Source organism: Pseudophryne corroboree, chromosome 5, assembly GCF_028390025.1.
Source record: "Pseudophryne corroboree isolate aPseCor3 chromosome 5, aPseCor3.hap2, whole genome shotgun sequence".
Lineage (NCBI taxonomy): Eukaryota > Metazoa > Chordata > Amphibia > Anura > Myobatrachidae > Pseudophryne > Pseudophryne corroboree.
The window spans coordinates 599,641,280-599,662,231 of record NC_086448.1 but is presented as its reverse complement, the minus strand read 5'-3'; the positions used below and the strand labels follow the sequence as shown (position 1 = coordinate 599,662,231).

General features: G+C 46.6%; 1 protein-coding gene across 1 annotated transcript in view; it reads left to right on the top strand.

Moving 5' to 3' along the window:
- Positions 1-20,952, top strand: part of RNMT (RNA guanine-7 methyltransferase) — a 182,654-nt gene that overhangs the window by 105,950 nt on the left and 55,752 nt on the right. Inside the window, exons 9-12 of the mRNA XM_063923402.1 lie at positions 905-1,030; positions 9,004-9,116; positions 13,462-13,643; positions 20,189-20,353. Of these exons, the coding sequence (XP_063779472.1) occupies positions 905-1,030; positions 9,004-9,116; positions 13,462-13,643; positions 20,189-20,353 (586 nt within the window). The remainder of the gene's footprint in view (positions 1-904; positions 1,031-9,003; positions 9,117-13,461; positions 13,644-20,188; positions 20,354-20,952) is intronic.

Here is a 20,952-nt window from a genome sequence, read left to right as displayed (position 1 = left end):
CCTGCCTAAAATCGCTGTGGAAAGAACTGATCTGACTGGGTCAGTGGGCGGGACTATATAGTGGAGGCCCCAATGCATCCTGGGAGGCCAGAAAGCTCGTGACCGTGTTGGTGCCATTTTCGCTGTCGCTCGACAATATCCCAATGTTATCCTGTGGATACCTGTGGACATAAGAGAAATCACGTTATCAACGGTAAGTTCTTACCATAACGTTCATATCTGTGGGTTTGGATTGTGAAACTGTAGCTAGATGGACTCTGTGTTCGGCATAGCAGCTTCATGGTTCTCTATTCATACATTCGCCACATTTTATGGATTTCATGAATCTCTGCCCAGGTCCCCCAGATGGAGAAAATAAAATTGTTGGCAATTACTGTTAAATCTATTTTTCAAAGTCCATCTGGGAGACTCATCGATCCCCCCCCCCCCCTTATTTTGGTTGTGTGTTAGAAGGAAGTGATTTCTGTCTTTTTATTTTCTTCAACCTCTCCTCAGAGCTACTTACATTCAAACCGAGGAAGGTGTTGAAGGGGAGGAGCTTATATATTAGAAAAAAGTTGACTAAATAAATGCCAGCTCATCAACCCTCACTATACCCCATGGTCAAGAACTGTCCCTCAGATGGACTCCTGAGAAAGAAATGAAATGAAACCGTCCCAAAAATCCTATTTTTGCAGTTTAGTAAACTGTTTCAAAGAGGTGTGAAGTTCAGTGATTCTGTGGTGTGCAAGTTTGTACTATATTTTCAAATTTCCATTTTAATGAATTACAGCATACACTATTTAGATGGCCGTTGCCAATTTATTGTGCTGTGTGGTGTCGCTAGGGGAGAAGGACAATTTATGCTGTTGATTTTCTGACCATTATGGAACGAGCTATATAAAATGTTTTTGTTTTTTTGCAGGTGAGTTTTTAGAAAAAGTACAAAAGAAGAAACAGAGAAACATTGCGGTGCTGGATCTGGGCTGTGGAAAAGGTGGAGATTTACTAAAGTGGAAGAAAGGCAGAATACAGAAACTTGTGTGTACAGGTATGCCCTTTTAGATCTGGAAGTACAGTATAATGTGTGGTATAACCCTTTCTGAAGCGGTGCGTGTACTGTAGACTTTCAGATATAACCTGTAAATGCATTTTTGGACCGTTACATATGCTATGGACAGTCTAGATAACAATGATAGAATCCAAAAGGAGTGCTATTTTATATTGTTCATGCTCGGACTCTCCCATGCAGACCAGTTTGCTATTAGGTGATGATGCTTATTGCATTGTTTCTCCACTATCATCCTAGCTACTGTCTGCCTGCGCGCATGAAGCATAATACCTAATAAGTGCCTGCATCATAGGATAGTGACGCCGGCATTGTGGCTAATTGGATAGCCCCCAGCAAAGCAATTACCCATGGTCGTAATTGGATACCTTCCTTATTATTTGTTTTTGTGTGTATCCAGCCTATTTTGTCTCAGCTCTGGCCGGGCACAGATTCTAACTGAGGTCTGGAGGAGGGGCATAGAGGGAGGAGCACACCAGATAGTACCTAATCTTTTCTTTGGAGTGCCCAGTCTCCTGCGGAGCCCGTCTATTCCCCATGGTCCTTACGGAGTTCCCAGCATCCACTAGGACGTCAGAGAATAAGAATTTACTCACCGGTAATTCTATTTCTCGTAGTCCGTAGTGGATGCTGGGCGCCCGTCCCAAGTGCGGACTTTCTGCAATACGTGTATATAGTTATTGCTTAAATAAGGGTTATTGTTATGAGTCATCCGTTGAGTGAGGCTCAGTTGTTGTTCATACTGTTAACTGGGTAAGGTTATCACAAGTTGTACGGTGTGATTGGTGTGGCTGGTATGAGTCTTACCCTGGATTCCAAAAATCCTTTCCTTGTAATGTCAGCTCTTCCGGGCACAGTTTCCCTAACTGAGGTCTGGAGGAGGGGCATAGAGGGAGGAGCCAGTGCACACCAGATAGTACCTAATCTTTTCTTTGGAGTGCCCAGTCTCCTGCGGAGCCCGTCTATTCCCCATGGTCCTTACGGAGTTCCCAGCATCCACTACGGACTACGAGAAATAGAATTACCGGTGAGTAAATTCTTATTTTTTGTGTGTATCCAGCCTATTTTGTCTTATTTGTTAAGGTTAAGTAATGAACGTTCCCTAGTTCCAACTGCCATCTAGTGGTTCGTTTTTGCACTTACAGCACTCTGCCAATTAAGCATGTTTCTTTCAACTACAATTTCTTCACATTTTAATGATTTCTACTCTGCCTAGTGGTTTATTTGCTTTCTCAACTAACCGTTCCGTTGTATTTTAACTAAATCTGGTCTCCTAATGCTTCCTGTCTGTCATTGATACCCCCTTTACACTGATAAAACATTGCTTGCCCCATGTTGCTGCTCTTACTCCCACCAAGCATTGTGTAGAGATCACTAATTCCTGTTCACAGAGCTGCTTCTGTGTGTGATCTCTATCTGGTGACCTCTGCTCGTCCACAATAAACACTAGTAGTTCTTTGTGAATTGATAAGGTACTTTCTCTAATGTCCTAGTGGATGCTGGGGACTCCGTAAGGACCATGGGAATAGACGGGATCCGCAGGAGACATGGGCACTTTAAGAAAGAATTTAGGATCTGGTGTGCTCTGGCTCCTCCCTCTATGTCCCTCCTCCAGACCTCAGTTTGAATCTGTGCCCGGACGAGCTGGGTGCTGTTCAGTGAGCTCTCCTGAGCTTGCTGTAAGAAAGTATTTTGTTAGGTTTTTTTATTTTCAGGGAGCTCTGCTGGCAACAGACTCCCTGCATCGAGGGACTGAGGGGAGAGAAGCAGCCCTACTCTCTGCAGATAGGTCCTGCTTCTTAGGCTACTGGACACCATTAGCTCCAGAGGGATCGTACACAGGATCTCACCCTCGTCGTCCGATCCCAGAGCCGCGCCGCCGTCCCCCTCGCAGAGCCGGAAGACAGAAGCCGGGTGAAAGAAGCAAGAAGACTTCGAAATCGGCGGCAGAAGACTCCAGTCTTCACTGAGCAGCTGTGCGCCATTGCTCCCACACATACCCACATACTCCGGTCACTGTAGGGTGCAGGGCGCAGGGGGGGGCACCCTGGGCAGCAATTTAGGACCTCTTTGGCAAAAGTTTGCATATATACAGTTGGGCACTGTATATATGTATGAGCCCCCGCCAAATAATTGTATATTAAAGCGGGACAGAAGCCCGCCGCTGAGGGTCGGGGCTTCTTCCTCAGCACTCACCAGCGCCATTTTTTCTCCACAGCTCCGCTGAGAGGAAGCTCCCCAGGCTCTCCCCTGCAGATACACGGTAGAAGAGGGTAAAAAGAGAGGGGGGGGCACATAATTTGGCGCAAAAATCAATATAACAGCGGCTACTGGGTTAACATTAAGTTACTGTGTTATTCCTGGGTTATATAGCGCTGGGGTGTGTGCTGGCATACTCTCTCTCTGTCTCTCCAAAGGGCCTTGTGGGGGAACGGTCTTCAAATAGAGCATTCCCTGTGTGTGTGGTGTGTCGGTATGCGTGTGTCGACATGTTTGACGAGGAAGGCTATGTGGAAACAGAGCGGGAGCAAATGAATGTGGTGTCTCCGCCGACGGCGCCGACACCTGATTGGATGGATATGTGGAAGGTTTTAAATGATAATGTTAATTCCTTGCATAAAAGGTTGGATAAAGCTGAAACCTTAGGACAGTCAGGGTCTCAGCCCGTGCCTGATCCTATGTCGCAGAGGCCGTCAGGGTCTCAGAAGCGCCCACTATCCCAAATTGTTGACACAGATACCGACATGGATTCTGACTCCAGTGTCTATTACGATGGTGCAAAGTTATAGCCTAAATTGGCTAGAAACCATCCGTTATATGATTATAGCAATTAAGGATGTGTTGCACATCACAGAGGAAACCCCAGTCCCAGACAAGAGGGTTCATATGTATGGGGAAAAAAGGCAGGTGGTGACCTTCCCCCCTTCACACGAGCTAAATGAGTTATGTGAAAAGGCTTGGGAATCTCCAGATAAAAAACTGCAGATTTTCAAACGGATGCTTATGGCGTATCCTTTCCCGCCAACGGACAGGTTACGCTGGGAATCCTCCCCTAGGGTGTACAAAACTTTAACACGCTTATCCAAGAGGGTAGCCCTGCCGTCACAGGATACGGCCACCCTAAAAGATGCTGCGGATAGAAAGCAAGAGGGTACCCTGAAGTCCATTTATACACATTCAGGTACCTTACTAAGGCCGGCAATTGCGTCGGCCTGGGTGTGTAGTGCTGTAGCAGCATGGACGGATACCTTATCTGAGGAACTGGATACCTTAGACAAGGATACTATATTCATGACCCTGGGGCATATAAAAGACGCTGTCCTATATATTAGAGATGCTTAAAGAGACATTAGCCTACTGGGCTCTAGAATAAATGCTATGTCGATTTCTGCCAGAAGGGTCCTGTGGACTCGGCAATGGACAGGTGATGCCGACTCAAAAAGGCACATGGAGGTTTTACCTTACAAGGGTGAGGAATTGTTTGGGGAGGGTCTCTCGGACCTGGTCTCCACAGCTACTGCTGGAAAGTCAAATTTTTTGCCATATGTTTCCTCACAACCTAAGAAAGCACCGTATTACCAAATGCAGTCCTTTCGATCACAAAAAGGCAAGAAAGTCCGAGGTGCGTCCTTTCTTGCCAGAGGCAGGGGCAGAGGAAGGAAGCTGCACAACGCAGCTAGTTCCCAGGAGCAGAAGTCCTGCCCGGCTTCCACTAAATCCACCGCATGACGCTGGGGCTCCACTGGCGGAGCCGGGCCCGGTGGGGGCGCGTCTCCGAAATTTCAGGCACAAGTGGGTTCACTCCCAGTTGGATCTCTGGGCAATAGAGATTGTGTCTCAGGGATACAAGCTGGAATTCGAAGAGATGCCCCCTCACCGATACCTCAAATCGGCCCTGCCAGCTTCCCCCTTAGAGGGAAATAGTGTTAACTGCAATTCACAAATTGTATCAGGTGGTGGTCAAGGTTCCCCTCCTTCAACAAGGAAAGGGTTATTATTCGACCATGTTTGTGGTACCGAAACCGGACGGTTCGGTCAGACCCATATTGAATTTAAAATCCCTGAACATATACCTGAAAAGGTTCAAGTTCAAGATGGAGTCGCTCAGAGCGGTCATCGCAAGCCTGGAAGGGGGGGATTTTATGGTGTCTCTGGACATAAAGGATGCATACCTTCATGTCCCCATTTATCCACCTCATCAGGCGTACCTCAGATTTGTGGTACAGGATTGTCATTACCAATTTCAGACGTTGCCGTTTGGTCTCTCCACGGCACAGAGAATATTTACCAAGGTAATGGCGGAGATGATGGTACTCCTGCGGAAGCAAGGGGTCACAATTATCCCATACTTGGACGATCTCCTCATAAAGACGAGGTCAAGAGAGCAGTTGCTGATCAGCGTAGCACGCTCTCTGGAAGTGTTACGACAACACGGCTGGATTCTAAATATTCCAAAGTCGCAGTTGATTCCGACGACTCGTCTGCCTTTCCTGGGCATGATTCTGGACACAGACCAGAAGAGGGATTATCTCCCGATGGAGAAGGCTCAGGAACTCATGACACTGGTCAGAGAACTATTGAAACCAAAACAGGTGTCTGTGCATCACTGCACGCGGGTCCTGGGAAAGATGGTGGCATCATACGAGGCCATTCCCTTCGGCAGGTTCCATGCAAGGACCTTTCAATGGGATCTACTGGACAAATGGTCCGGATCACATCTTCAGATGCATCGGTTAATCACCCTATCCCCCATGGCCAGGGTCTCTCTCCTGTGGTGGCTGCAGAGTGCTCACCTCATCGAGGGCCGCAGATTCGGCTTTCAGGACTGGGTCCTGGTGACCACGGATGCAAGCCTCCGAGGGTGGGGGGCAGTCACACAGGGAAGAAATTTCCAAGGTCTGTGGTCAAGTCAGGAGACTTGCCTCCACATCAACATCCTGGAACTAAGGGCCATATACAACGTCCTACGCCAAGCGGAGTCCCTACTTCGCGACCAACCGGTTCTGATTCAGTCAGACATCATCACCGCAGTGGCTCATGTAAACCACCAAGGCGGCACAAGGAGCAGGGTGGCGATGGTAGAAGCCACCAGAATTCTTCGCTGGGCGGAGAATCACGTAAGCGCACTGTCAGCAGTGTTCATTCCGGGAGTGGACAACTGGGAAGCAGACTTCCTCAGCAGGCACGACCTCCACCCGGGAGAATGGGGACTTCATCAAGAAGTCTTCACGCAGGTTGCAAGTCGGTGGGAACTGCCACAGGTGGACATGATGGCATCCTGCCTCAACAAAAAGCTACAGAAGTATTGCGCCAGGTCAAGAGACCCTCATGCGATAGCTGTGGACGCACTGGTGACGCCGTGGGTGTTCCAGTCGGTCTATGTATTTCCTCCTCTTCCTCTCATACCCAAGGTGCTGAGAATCATAAGAAAAAGAGGAGTGAGAACAATACTCATTGTTCCGGATTGGCCAAGAAGGACTTGGTATCCAGATCTGCAAGAAATGCTCACAGAGGACCCGTGGCCTCTGCCTCTAAGACAGGACTTGTTGCAACAGGGGCCCTGTCTGTTCCAAGACTTACCGCGGCTGCGTTTGACGGCATGGCCGTTGAACGCCGGATCCTAGCAGAAAAAGGCATTCCGGATGAGGTCATTCCTACGCTGATAAAGGCTAGGAAGGACGTGACGGCTCAACATTATCACCGTATATGGCGAAAATATGTTGCTTGGTGTGAGGCCAGGAATGCCCCTTCGGAGGAATTCCAGCTGGGCCGTTTCCTTCACTTCCTACAGTCGAGAGTGACTTTGGGCCTAAAATTGGGTTCCATTAAGGTTCAGATTTCGGCCCTATCCATTTTCTTTCAAAAAGAACTGGCTTCTCTGCCTGAAGTTCAGACGTTTGTAAAGGGAGTGCTGCATATTCAGCCCCCTTTTGTGCCTCCAGTGGCACCTTGGGATCTTAACGTGGTGTTGAGTTTCCTGAAATCACACTGGTTTGAACCACTCAAGTCGGTGGAATTGAAATATCTCATGTGGAAGGTGGTCATGCTACTAGCCTTGGCTTCGGCTAGGCGGGTGTCCGAATTGGCGGCTTTGTCACATAAAAGCCCTTATCTGGTTTTCTATGCGGATAGAGCAGAATTGCGGACCCGCCCACAATTTCTGCCAAAAGTGGTTTCATCCTTTCATATGAACCAACCTATTGTGGTGCCTGTGGCTACTACTGACTTGGAGGATTCCGAATTACTGGATGTGGTCAGGGCTTTGAAGGTTTATGTAGCCAGAACGGCTAGGGTCAGGAAAACAGAATCTTTGTTTATCCTGTATGCTTACAACAAGCTTGGGGCTCCTGCTTCAAAGCAGACTCTTGCTCGCTGGATCTGTAATACGATTCAGCAGGCTCATTCTGCGGCTGGATTGCCGCTGCCAAAATCAGTTAAGGCCCATTCCACTAGGAACGTGGGCTCTTCTTGGGCGGCTGCCCGAGGGGTCTCGGCATTACAGCTTTGCCGAGCGGCTACTTGGTCAGGTTCAAACACTTTTGCAAAGTTCTACAAGTTTGATACCCTGGCTGAGGAGGACCTTGTGTTTGCTCAATCGCTGCTGCAGAGTCATCCGCACTCTCCCGCCCGTTTGGGAGCTTTGGAATATTCCCCATGGTCCTTACGGAGTCCCCAGCAATCCACTAGGACGTTAGAGAAAATAAGATTTTACTTACCGGTAAATCTATTTCTCGTAGTCCGTAGTGGATGCTGGGCGCCCGTCCCAAGTGCGGACTTCTTCTGCAATGCTTGTATATACTTATTGCTTAAATAAGGGTTATGTTATAGTTGCATCAGGGTTGATCTGATGCTCTGTTGTCCATACTGTTAACTGGGTAAGTTTATCACAAGTTATACGGTGTGATTGGTGTGGCTGATATGATTCCAAAATCCTTTCCTTGTACTGTCAGCTCTTCCGGGCACAGTTTCTCTATCTGAGGTCTGGAGGAGGGACATAGAGGGAGGAGCCAGAGCACACCAGATCCTAAATTCTTTCATAAAGTGCCCATGTCTCCTGCGGAGCCCGTCTATTCCCATGGTCCTTACGGAGTCCCCAGCATCCACTACGGACTACGAGAAATAGGTTTACCGGTAAGTAAAATCTTATTTTTCTATGTATGCTGTAAAATGTGTATTTCCGTTATGTAGAGGTCACGTGGATATAGAAGTACGTCTCCAGACAACAGGCCAAGGAGCGTCCCTTCTTGGTAGGATGAATTATAGACAGTCGTTACACACTTGTGACACTGTCCTCCTGTAAGCCCTCTGGCTTGTGCAGGGAAACTGTTATTGTCTGATATGTATCTGCAGCCATTTTAGACCCGCTGCCGATATAAAAGCATTATTTCCTCTGCTCCGACTATTGCTATTATTTTTTGGGGCAAACCATTAACATGCTACAATGGGACACAATGAAAGGTATAGTAAATGTTGCTTTTGATGCGACCATGCCAGGCAAGTGGTTAAAGCGTGTATATATACATTTGGTGACTAAATACTTGTGGTTCTACATTGCAAGTTTACAAAGTTCTTTTTTTGTTGTGAATTAATCATTGGAACACGTAGGCACAGATTAGTCATTTTGTTACATGCTACTCTGAACACGGTGCATAAATGTAATTACTCTGGACAATTGCTTGATGCTTTTTTCCATGAATATATTCCACCCTCTTATTAAAAGGACTCTCGGATTTTCATACAAGTATTGTGGTTGAAAAGATCTGTGTTTGTTCAGAGACTAATAATTACTGTATGTAAGGATGGGTTCTCGCACTACTTTGCACTAAGCAGCAGTTGCTGTACTAAGAGCTTCTGCTCTTTTGCTACTAAAAACGGCTATGACTTCTAGTTGGATGCATACAGCTGTCGTCGGTGCTAAGATTTATTGTGTATTTTCTATTTCTTCATTTTCACAGATATTGCGCAAGTCTCTGTCCAGCAGTGTGAGCAACGCTACTCTGATATGAAACATCGAAATCGCCATGAGTATGTTTTTGATGCTGAATTTGTGACGGCAGACTCTACAAAGGTATGTCACTGAACTTTACCCAGTCTCAGCACGGCCATTACTTACCAGCTCATTGAGAATAGGCATACGGTATGATCATACAGTATTTGTGACATGACTTTCAACCAAACTAGCAAAATGAAAACAGAGAGCTTGCTTACCTTAATTCTTTTGCCATGGTGGTAACAGCCAAATATACTGTACTGATAACCATCTGGTGAAAAGAAGGGACATTAACTTCCTTTGTGTAATGTATTATGGACGCACTAATCACTGATCGTTTTTCCTGTACCCAGAGTACAATAGCTGGGCATGCTTTGTGAGTTTCCTGCCAGAAAGGCATGCCAGTATCTGTTAGTTGGCATTATGGAAGTATAGTGGCAGCATTGCGTGACCACATGGAAAATAAGCACGGTTAATAAATGGTCTCAAGTATACTTTGTTTTATGAAGATTTTTTGCGTTTTGGACCTAGATTGCAGAATTGCCGTGATGAGATTCAGCTATGTGCATAGCTTTGTGAAGTGTGGCATGTGCTCCTAGTCAGTGGGCGTCTGGCAAATGTACTAGTAAAAACATATTCTATGCCATGCAGCACTGGGTGGAATGATGCAAGATTTGTAGAACTTTAGTTGTGGTTGGTGTAGGCCTGCTATTAACGGTTTGAAGAGTTTCCCTGTGCAGTTTAGTGAGGGATAACACTGGTTTACAGTTCTAGTGTATAGATGGATGTACACAGACAAGTAGCAAAAATTGACAAATGAGAAGTTATTGTACAAGGTACAACCATGTAATGAAAATTCATGTGTGTTTAAGTAACGATTGGAAGTGCAGATGTAATGTGAGAGGTCAATGACAGCAGATTAAGAAAATGTGTGTCTTGTGAGAGAATAGCATAGTGCAAGGGCAGAATTAGAGGGGTATATGCAATTGCGGTCGAATTTCGGGTCATTTTCGCCCAAAAAAAAAATTTGCCAATGCAATTCAGTGCTTTCCGACCAAAAAACGGACTTTCAAAATTCGACTTTTTGAAATTCGAATTTTTGCAAATTCGACTTTTCTGCAATGATACAAGTGCTGCAATTCGACAAAAGCATATTCAATTCAAGTTTGGAAATTCGACAGCAGTGCTTTTAGACAGCAAATTCGTCATTTTCAATCCGCCACACTTTGGAGGGTGAAAACAATAAAAAAAATTTTAAACATGTTTTTTTTGGTGTTTTTTTTTTTTTAGGAATAGCATATCTATTTATATTAGAAGGGATTAGGTACTTTTTTTTTTTTTTTTGGGAGGCACAAATATTATTTATATATTTTTTAAAATATTATTTTTTGAAAAATTTTTTTTATTGCTGGAACGGTAAAATCCTTAAAAAAAATGGCGTGGGGTCCCCCCTCCAAAGCATAACCAGCCTCGGGCTCTTCGAGCTGGTCCTGGTTCTAAAAATGCGGGGAAAAAATTGGGCAGGGATCCCCCGTATTTTTAAAACCAGCACCGGGCTCTGCGCCTGGTGCTGGTGCAAAAAATACGGAAAATACGGGGGACAAAACGAGCAGGGGTCCCCCGTATTTTTCACACCAGCATCGGGCTCCACTAGCTGGACAGATAATGCCACAGCCGGGGGTCACTTTTATGCCGTGCCCTGCGGCCGTGGCATTAAATATCCAACTAGTCACCCCTGGCCGGGGTACCCTGGGGGAGTGGGGACCCCTTCAATCAAGGGGTCCCCCCCCCCCCAGCCACCCAAGGGCCAGGGGTGAAGCCCAAGGCTGTCCCCCCCCCCATCCAATGGGCTGCGGATGGGGGGGCTGATAGCCTTTTGTGATAATGAAAAGAATATTGTTTTTTCCAGCAGTACTACAAGTCCCAGCAAGCCTCCCCCGCAAGCTGGTACTTGGAGAACCACAAGTACCAGCATGCGGGAGAAAAACGGGCCCGCTGGTACCTGTAGTAGTACTGGGAAAAAAATACCCAAATAAAAACAGGACACACACACCGTGACAGTAAAACTTTATTTCATACGTCGACACACACATACTTACCTAAGTTCACACGCCGACATCGGTCCTCTTCTCCATGTAGAATCCACGGATACCTGAAAATAAAAGATCAATATACTCACCTCAGCCATGGTCCAGAGATACATCCACGTACTTGGCAAAAAAAGAAAACGAACACACGGGCTACCGGACTGAAAGGGGTCCCAAGCTGACACATGAGACCCCTTTCCACGAATGAGACCTGTCAGTGACAGTTGTCACAGAAAGGTCTCTAAAGCCAATCAGGAAGCGCAACAAGTTGCGCTCACCTGATTGGCTGTGCGCTGTCTGAACTCAGACAGCGCATCGCACAGCCCCGTCCATTATATTCAATGGTGGGAACTTAGCGGCTAGCGGTGAGGTCACCCGCCGGTCAGCGGCTGACCGCGGGTAACCCCACCGCTGACGGCAAAGTTCCCACCATTGAAACTAATGGAGCGGCTTTGCGATGCGCTGTCACAGCACAGACAGCGCACAGCCAATCAGGTGAGCGCCACGGAAGTAGCGCTTCCTGATTGGCTGAAGGGACTTCAGTGACAGGAGTCACGTGATGTCCCGGCATTCGGGAGAAAGGGGTCTGATGTGAAAGCATGGGACCCCTTTCAGTATGGCATGGAGCGGGTGTTCGGTTTGATTTTTTAACAAGTACGTGGATTTATATCTGGACGTGGATGTACCTCTGGACGCTGGAAGGTGAGTATAATTTTTTCACAGGTACCCTTGGATCGTCGGAGACCGTGGCAGTCGGCGTGTCAACATAGGTAAGTATGTGTGTGTCGGTAGTGTGTAATAAAGTTTTACTATCAAGGTGTCTGTGTACTGTTTTTATTTGGGTATTTTTTTTCCAGTAGTACTACAGGTACCAGCGGGCCCGTTTTTCTCCCGCATGCTGGTACTTGTGGTTCTCCAAGTACCAGCTTGCGGGGGAGGCTTGCTGGGACTTGTAGTACTACTGGAAAAAACATTAGCCTTTTGTGATAATAAAAAGATATCAGCCCCCCCATCCGCAGCCCATTGGATGGGGGGGTGACAGCCTCGGGCTTCACCCCTGGCCCTTGGGTGGCTGGGGGGGGACGACCCCTTGATTGAAGGGGTCCCCACTCCCCCAGGGTACCCCGGCCAGGGGTGACTAGTTGGGTAGTTAATGCCACGGCCGCAGGGCACGGCATAAAAGTGACCCCCGGCTGTGGCATTATCTGTCCAGCTAGTGGAGCCCGATGCTGGTGTTAAAAATACGGGGGACCCCTACTCTTTTTGTCCCCCGTATTTTTGGACATCAGCACCAGGCGCAGAGCCCGGTGCTGGTTTTAAAAATACGGGGGATCCCTGCCCAATTTTTCCCCGCATTTTTAGAACCAGGACCAGCTCGAAGAGCCCGAGACTGGTTATGCTTTGGAGGGGGGGACCCCACGCCATTTTTTTTTCCGTTTTTTCCCCGTTTTTTAAAATCGCGGCAAAATCCGCCAAATCGGCCGATTTTCGCCCGCGGGACTGTCGAATCCGTTTTGCATTGAATATGGTGAATTCCGGCAGCCACCTGCCGGAATTCACCTGTCGAATTGTGTCGAATTTAAAAACGGCGATAATTTGCCGCGATTCGCCGTGAATTGCATATACCCCATAGTATCACGAATACCCAGGACCGAGGAGCGGCGCAGTGTAAAAGGGGGTTAACCTGGGACCAGTTTACCAGGTATCCAACCCTGCTAGCTTGCGGGGTTGGTCCCGTGAAGGACGCGGGTTGCCGGGCAGTGTAAATGGGTTACCAGGTAGAAGCGACCCGGACCTGTACACCGCATAGAGAAGAGGCGGATCTTGGAGATCATTTCATCTCAAGCACCGCCTCCACACATGTCAGCGGTGACATCACCAATCCTGCAATATGTTGGGCCGCCGTCTGAAAGGGGTCTGACGCGTCACGCCTATGTACTTGCTCCCGTGTGCGACCCGTCACTTTTGTTTGGGAATATGTAGAGAGCGTGCAGTTGGCAGGATATGGACAGGATTGTGGCAGCAGGGATGTAGCCGTAATGTCAACACCACATTCACAACAGTTATGATGTCTACACTGATAAAATAATGCATTACTCTTATGGCAGTAATATACAGGAATTTAAGGAAATTATGAAAAAGGAATAGGCGAGAAACTTCGCTTTAAACAGTTAAGATGAGATGAATTATTGGTGGTTGTTTTTATGTCTTTCTGATAACATACAGATTAATGTTTATGAATTTCCTCTATAAAACATTAACTCTTTTTAGTGTTGAAGAAAAGCATTTAAACAATATAACTATCTCCCTACTATATATTTTGTTTTTCACTTTAGGAACTTTTGTCTGAGAAGCTGAGAAATCCTGAGATGACCTTTGACATCTGCAGCTGTCAGTTTGTGTACCATTACTCATTTGAGACCTATGAGCAGGCTGACATGATGCTGAAAAATGCTTGCCAACGACTGTGCCCTGGAGGCTACTTCATTGGCACAACCCCAGATGGCTTCGAGCTGGTGTAAATTGTTATTGATACTTTTTGTTGCTGCTTAAACTGCTTAGAAATATGTGCCATTATGCTGACGAACATTGGTAAACAGACATCCTCTTGTGACACGACTGGCAAAAGTTTCCATAGGAAATGTTAAGTTTGTATTATAAACACTTGCCAATCACGAAACAGAGGAGTCACATTTGATAGATTTTGGAACATTTGATAACATTGTAAATGAGAAACTTTTATATTAGTGACTCCCGTTACATTTTGTTTGTTGGCATTTTGAATTTGATTAGTAACATCCTGCTCTAGGCACTGATCGCAGTCTCTCTAGGCTCTTTGCAATCCACAGCTCTCAGCTGCTCCTTCCTAAAGAAACACCTCTGTGCCATTACCACTGTACATCTGTTTGCACTGTGTAGTGCTTTGTTGCATTTGGCTGTCCAGTGATGGCCGGGCTGTGCAGTTGAAATAAAGCAGAGATGAAGCACCAGTGTTAGATCAGACTTAATGAGCTGCAGCTGGGAGCTGTAGGATATGCAGAGCCTGGAATGACTGTTGTCAGAGATGACATCTAGGAGCTGTGGGAATTCTGGAAGCTTGTTATAGTGTAACGCAGGCCTGGCCAACCTGTGGCTCTCCAGATGTTGTGAAACTACACATACCAGCATGCCTTGCCACAGTTTTAGCATTCCCTAATAGCAAAACTGTGGCAAAGCATGATGGGACTTGTAGTTTTACAACAGCTGGAGAGCCACAGGTTGGCCAGGCCTGGTGTAACGCTACTAATAAATGTTACTTTAATATTAACTTAACTGTGGGAGTTAGCCTTTCAATGTAACGTCTTGTTTTCTCCTTGTTGAAACTAGTGCATAGGGCTGAGGCATGTTTATAAGGACAACAGTGTAAAACTAGATTTCTATCTCAGGTTTCATAGGGTCCACAGGGATAGCAATGGGTTATAGGTGATAGGATAGCTTCTTGGTGCCATACAGCTAAGCCTTTGAGGTATCCCAGGATGCTCCAGTCCTCCTCCCTATAACCCCGCCGTATTATCCAGGCAGGTAAGTTTTTTTTGTAAGGTGCAGCAGGAAGTGGATGCACCTTTCCACAGGGGCTGCTCTTGCAGCCCAAAAGCCTTTTTATTTTAACTTTTTTCATTTGAGTCTGTTAGCGCTGGATGTCTCATAGACTCCAGCACACAGGCTCCGTCACTCCTCACCGGCGCCGTAACTCGTGCACAGCTTCTGCCAAGACAGGGAGCCTACGGCGGGGCCCACACAATCTGCAGACTGTGGCAACCCTGCATGGCCAGCCATCGGGGAGCAGGTTTCCGGGACCTGCTGTTAAATTGCGGTACGTCGTGCGTAGCGGGAGGCGGGCGCTGGCAGTGGACATTGGCGCGCGATCAGGGACTCCACTTGACCACCAGGGTATTTGGGGGCAGAGGTACTGTAAGTTTAAGGGCCTACCGCTACTGATGGAGTTAATGACAGCACAGGAGAGGGAGCACAGGCCTATAGCCTCTCCCCCAGCTTTGGGCGTGAGTCCTCCGCGGACTTCCCGTCTTTAGCTGCAGCAGCAAACCCGCCTCCCCTCAGAAACTCAGAGCAGCCATATCAGTGCATGCAAGCAGGTCTCCAGAAACGCTTGGTCCAGTCTCCCTGTAAAGACGTCTCCATGGAGCCAGGTTTTTACTAACACTTATACCGTACCTGCTTACAAAAAAGGCTGAGTAGTTGATAGTGCCCATTGCAGTTACTTTATTATAATCTCTGCATTGTATCTGACTTGTGCTAGTTCTCTGCTGTCTGTTTTCTTTTTTTCAGCTATTCGTTTATAACTACCCATTACTTTTTTCTGTGTCCTGTGACCAGCTGCTGTCAGGGGTCCCTTGTTGTTCAGAGTCACTGTTGAACAGTCACATTTTATTACAGGCTACCACACCCTAGTTAGGTACTGTTGTGAGTGTGGGTGACTTCTTATTGCTGCAGCTATGTCTAATATACAGAAAAGTCGCAAGGAGCCTGACACCCCAGTATTGCTGTCATGTTGATTGTGGTCTGAAGGATTATCTGCATAGGATGTGGTTCAGGATCGGTTCTGTGTAAACTGATAAGCTCCCCCTGGTCCGTTCACATCCCCAGCACCTACACAGGAACCCTCATGGGATTCTCTTACTCAGATATTGAGCACAATAGTGGATCGGTTGACTCCCCGTATGGAACCCCCCGTGTTACCACCTGCTAACATTGTCCCTGTGGCTAATCCACCTTGGGTGGTATACACTGAATAATACTGTTCATACTTTAGACCAAACATCACTAGCATTGCAGAGGATGTTACCCGGGAATAAACCGGCCTCTAGCTCCACCACTCGCACATAATTCATCCATCTAAAGATGAACCGGCACCAGTCGCAAAATACGTGTTTTAAAGCAACAAAAAATTATTACATCTGAATTTCCTCATACAGATCACCTCATGGAAATAAGACTGGGGCCTTGGAAAACACTGAGAAAAAAGTTTCCTCTGCCTAAACTGTTTGCCTCCCGTTATTCTATACCACCAGAGGATTGTGGTAATTGCGAAGTACCTCACCCAGTAGATTCACATATCGCACGTCTTGTTAAGATGTCTATTCTACCTGTCACTACTCTTTCCTCACTTAAAGAGCCTACTGATAGGCAGATTGAAAATTGCCTTAAATCTATTTATGCTCTCATTGGGTTTATCAACAGACCCAACAGTGGCTGCATCGTGGACGACGAAGGTCATGGAATCATTGCTGCAGGTGTTCTAAGAGGAATTACCCTCAGATCGGAGAATTGCATATCATACTTGGCTCTTATGCAGCAGGCAACCGCTTACATAGGTGAGACTTTATCTGATGCCGGAGTATTGGTAAGTAAGGTATCTGCCACCTCCATATTTTCAAGGCACATTCTCTTGCTCCTTGCTTGGAAAACTGAAAGCTTCCACCACTAAAGCTAAGCCCAAGGCTAGACAACCCTGGGCTGCTCATCAACCTTCTGTAAAAGCCCACAAGCCCGCATCCTGATGAGGTGGGCCTCATTCTGGGGGGACCCAGCGTGGGAGGCCGACTTCTTCAATTCGCACCTGTCTGGACACTGACCACTTCGGACGCCTGGGTGAACGAAGTGGTCTCTCACGGGTATGCCATCTCATTCAAGAGACGCCCACCCTTATGCTTCTGTTGTACAAAAGGCCCTACAAACTTAAAGATTATCTGTCTGATTGGAAAGAAAATCTGGCAAAGTCTGGATGACAATCAACCATTTTCTCCCAAAATCTAGAAAATAGACAAAAATTGGTTTAATGAAACAAACTTAACCAATTTGTCTGAAAGTTCATTTTTGTCTGTTTTCCAGTGTTTTAGAGCAAATAGTCAATTGTCATTTGCTCCCAAACATTGCCAGATTTTCTTTCCAATCAGACAGATTGGACAGATAATCTTTAAGTGTGTAGGGACCTTAAGTCTTCCCTCAGATCCTCAAAAGGCTCTACTCTAGGTTAAACAGTCACTTCTGGAATCCGGAGTGTTCAAACTGGTTCCTCCCTCTTAATGCGGGAAGGGCTATTATTCCTCCCTGTTCCTAGTGCCCAAACCAAATGGGTCGCACTGACCCATCCTAAACCTCAAATCCCTCAACCGATTTGTCAAAGTTCACAAATTCCGGATGGAGACCCTCCGGCTTATAGCTCTAGCAATGGAACCAGGGGATTTTATGGTATCCCTGGATATACAGTATGCTTACCTGCATATATCCCTATTGCCCCTTCAAATCAGCAATTCCTGCATTTTGCTATGGGCAAACAACACTTTCAATTCCGGGCACTGCCGTTCGGACTGTCTACGGCACCCAGAATTTTCACCAAAGTTATGGCAGCATGACTGCGTCATCAGGGAGTCTGACTGCTCCCATACCTGGACAACTTATTACTGCTAGCTACTTCACAAGAAGTATTACACAACCACAACCATTTACAACTAATGATGACCTTCCTTCAAACACACGGATGGCTAATCAATTGGAAAAAGTCCTTCCTTGTTCCATCTCAAAAGATGTTGCATTTGGGATCTCTTTTAGACTCGACGAGTCAGCATCTTTTTCTGCCACCGGAAAAAATATCCAAACTACAGGGCAGGGTTCGCAGTCTGCTTCAGCAGAACTGTGAGTCCATTAATTCAGCCATGCAAGTACTCGGACTGATGTTGTCGACCTTCGACATGGTGGAATACGTTCAGATCCTCACTCTGCCTTCACCACACCTGATTCTGGTCAAGTGGAACAGACCTCATCTGATCAAGTTTCAGATGATGACACTTACTCCGGAGGTGCGTCTGTCTCTCACCTGGTGGCTCCTCACAACTCACTTGGACAAAGGAAGACTCTTTGGTTCCAGAATGGGTACTTCTAACCACGGATGCAAGTCTCCGCGGTTGGGGAGCAGTAACGGAACACCAATAGTTTCAGAGACGTTGGTCTCTCGCTGTGTCTCCTCTTCCAATCAATATCCTGGAACTGTGAGCCATTTACAAAGCTTTGACTCTGGCAGAAACCTGCCTACACGGCAGACCTATTCAGGTTCAGTCAGGCAATGCCACAGCAGTGACATATATCAACCACTAAGGAGTCACTCATAGCCAGATGACGATGCTGAGGGTAGCCCACATTCTTCATTTGGCAGAACGTCACCTCCCAGCCATCTCAGCAGTATACATTCCAGGGAACCTCAACTGGGAAGCAGACTTTCTAAGTCGTCAAGCCGTTCATGCGGAAGAGTGGTCTTTTCATCCAGAGGTATTCCAACTCCTAGTGGACAGGTGGGGTCTCCCAGAAGTCGACCTCATGGTCGCAGTACACAGCCACAAGGTCCCAGTGTACCGAACCTGATCTCGAGATCCTCAAGCAGCGTTCGTGGACACACTCTTCATCAAATGGAACTTCCATTTCATGTACATCTTTCCTCCAGTGTCCCTTCTGACAAGGGTCATGAGAAAGCTCTCAAACGAGGGAGGCAATCTCATTCTTGTAGCTCAAGTGTGGCCCAGACAACATTTGGTTCTGATTTGCAGGGTCTACCCATAGGAGACCCTCTACCACTTCTGCTACGTCCAGACCTTCTTCTGTCTCAGTGGCCCTGCCTACACCAGGACCTGCCACGTCTGTCTTTGTTTATTACCGAATATGGCATACCTCTTTCATTGGTGTGCTTCCAGGCATTATAACCTGGCTGTCTTCAGGGTTTCTAGAATTCTGGCCATCCTCCAAAGGGGACTGAACCTCTGACTCCACCTGGCAGATGTGCGCACCTTTCTTCAAGGTGTCATCAGGGTCCAGCCTCCATATGTTCCTCCGGTGACTCCGTGGGATTTGTCTGTGGTCCTGGACGCTCCTTTTGAACCGTTGGACACAGTGGATTTCAAATGGCTAACTGCTAAAACCTTATTCCTTTTAGCCATTGCATCGGCAAGATGGGTGTCCGATCTGAGCGCCCTTTCCTGTCGCCCCCCCTTTCCTAATTTTCCATTCGGATAGGGCTGCATTCATACCAGACCGGGATACTTGCCTAAAGTGGTCTCCCGTTTCCATTTGAATGAGGATAATGTGGTTCTGGCATTCACCTCAGACCTCTCACCAGCAGAATGTTCTTTGGACCTGGTTCGTGCCCTCTGTATTTATGTAGACAGACCCAGCCCTCTTAGGAGCTCAGATTCACTTTTCATCCTTTGAGGATTTCATAAACGTGAGTGGCCAGCTAACAAGCAGACTCTGGCCAGATGGATTAGAATTAGGCATATTCTCAGGCTGGTCTTCCAGCCCCAACTTCTAAATCTGCTCATCCTACTCAGTCTGCAGGACCTTCTTGGGCGGCACGCAGAGTCACGTCCGCTGAACAACTGTGCAAGGCGGCTACGTGGTCTTCTATCCACGCCTTTCTTAGGTTTTATGCCTTCGATACATTTGCCTTGCAGGATATTATCATCCTCCCAGGAGCGTCCCACCCTTGAAGTACTGCTCAATGACATTCCATCGTTATCCCTGTGGACTCTATGGAATCCAAGGAAGAAAAGGAGAGTTATGGTACACTTACCCTTGTTAACTCTTTCTTCAAGGTCCATAGGGTCCACAGGTAGCCCGCCCTGACGCACCTGGTCTATATGGGTATGCGCCCTTGGTCACGGTTTACCTTCTCTTGTCTGTGAGAGTGTGTTCTTAAGTGTACCATATCTTCCTTCTCTCTGCTTCCTGCTTGGGATTGTTACCAAAACTGATCTGCCTGGGCTAGGGGGCGGGGTTATAGGGAGGAGGACTGAAGCATCCTGGGATACCTCAAAGGCTTAGCTGTATGGTGCCAAGAAGCAATCGTATCACCTATAACCCATCATTATCCCTGTGCACCCTATGGTCCTCGAAGAAAGAGAGTTAACAAGGGTAAGTCTACCATAACTCTCCTTTTTTTATTGTATTTAAATTGTTTATGAAATGCTTGTTTTGTCTTTTACATATGATCGGTACCATCTTTTTTGTTTGTTGTAGGAAGCGCCTTGAAGCCTCTGATAAGAATTCTTTTGGGAATGATGTATATGGTGTCACATTTCAGGAAAAAGGAAACTATCCACTATTCGGATGCAAATATGAATTTAACTTGGAAGGTGTCGTTAACGTTCCTGAATTTTTGGTGTACTTTCCAATGCTGGTTGAGTAAGTGTTCCTCTTGGTTTCGTAACCTGTTATGTGTAACACACAAGCATTTTGCATGCTGGCATGCCGTTTTAATGGCAAATAATATCTAATCATTTGCTAGTAACATTTGACTTGGTTGCTACTAGTTGATAACTTTATCGCAACACTCATTGGGGAAATACATAAAGTAAATGAATATGTTTTAGATAGAATTGAGGCCTAATTTCTGTTTAGCATGCAGAACCCTAGTGCGTAAATGGGGAAGTAGGCCAGTGCTGTATTCATAATGGGCTGCTCTGCCTATAGACTTTAAGATGAGATGATACAGAAATGATAGCTTGGTTTGTTAAGCATGTATATCTTAGGTCATTTAGTATCCCCTATGTTGTACACTTGATACTACAGCTTCATCAGTAACAGGCAGTGTATTCCGCTACACGGATGGTGGAATGGATAGCATTACTGCCTCAAAGCACTGATATTGTGGGTTCAATTCCCACCATGGCCCTAACTGTGTGGGGTTTGTATATTCTCCCTTTACTTGCCTGGGTTTCCTACAACACTCCAAAAATATACTGGTAGGTTAATGGGCTTCACAGCAAAAAAATAAATAAATA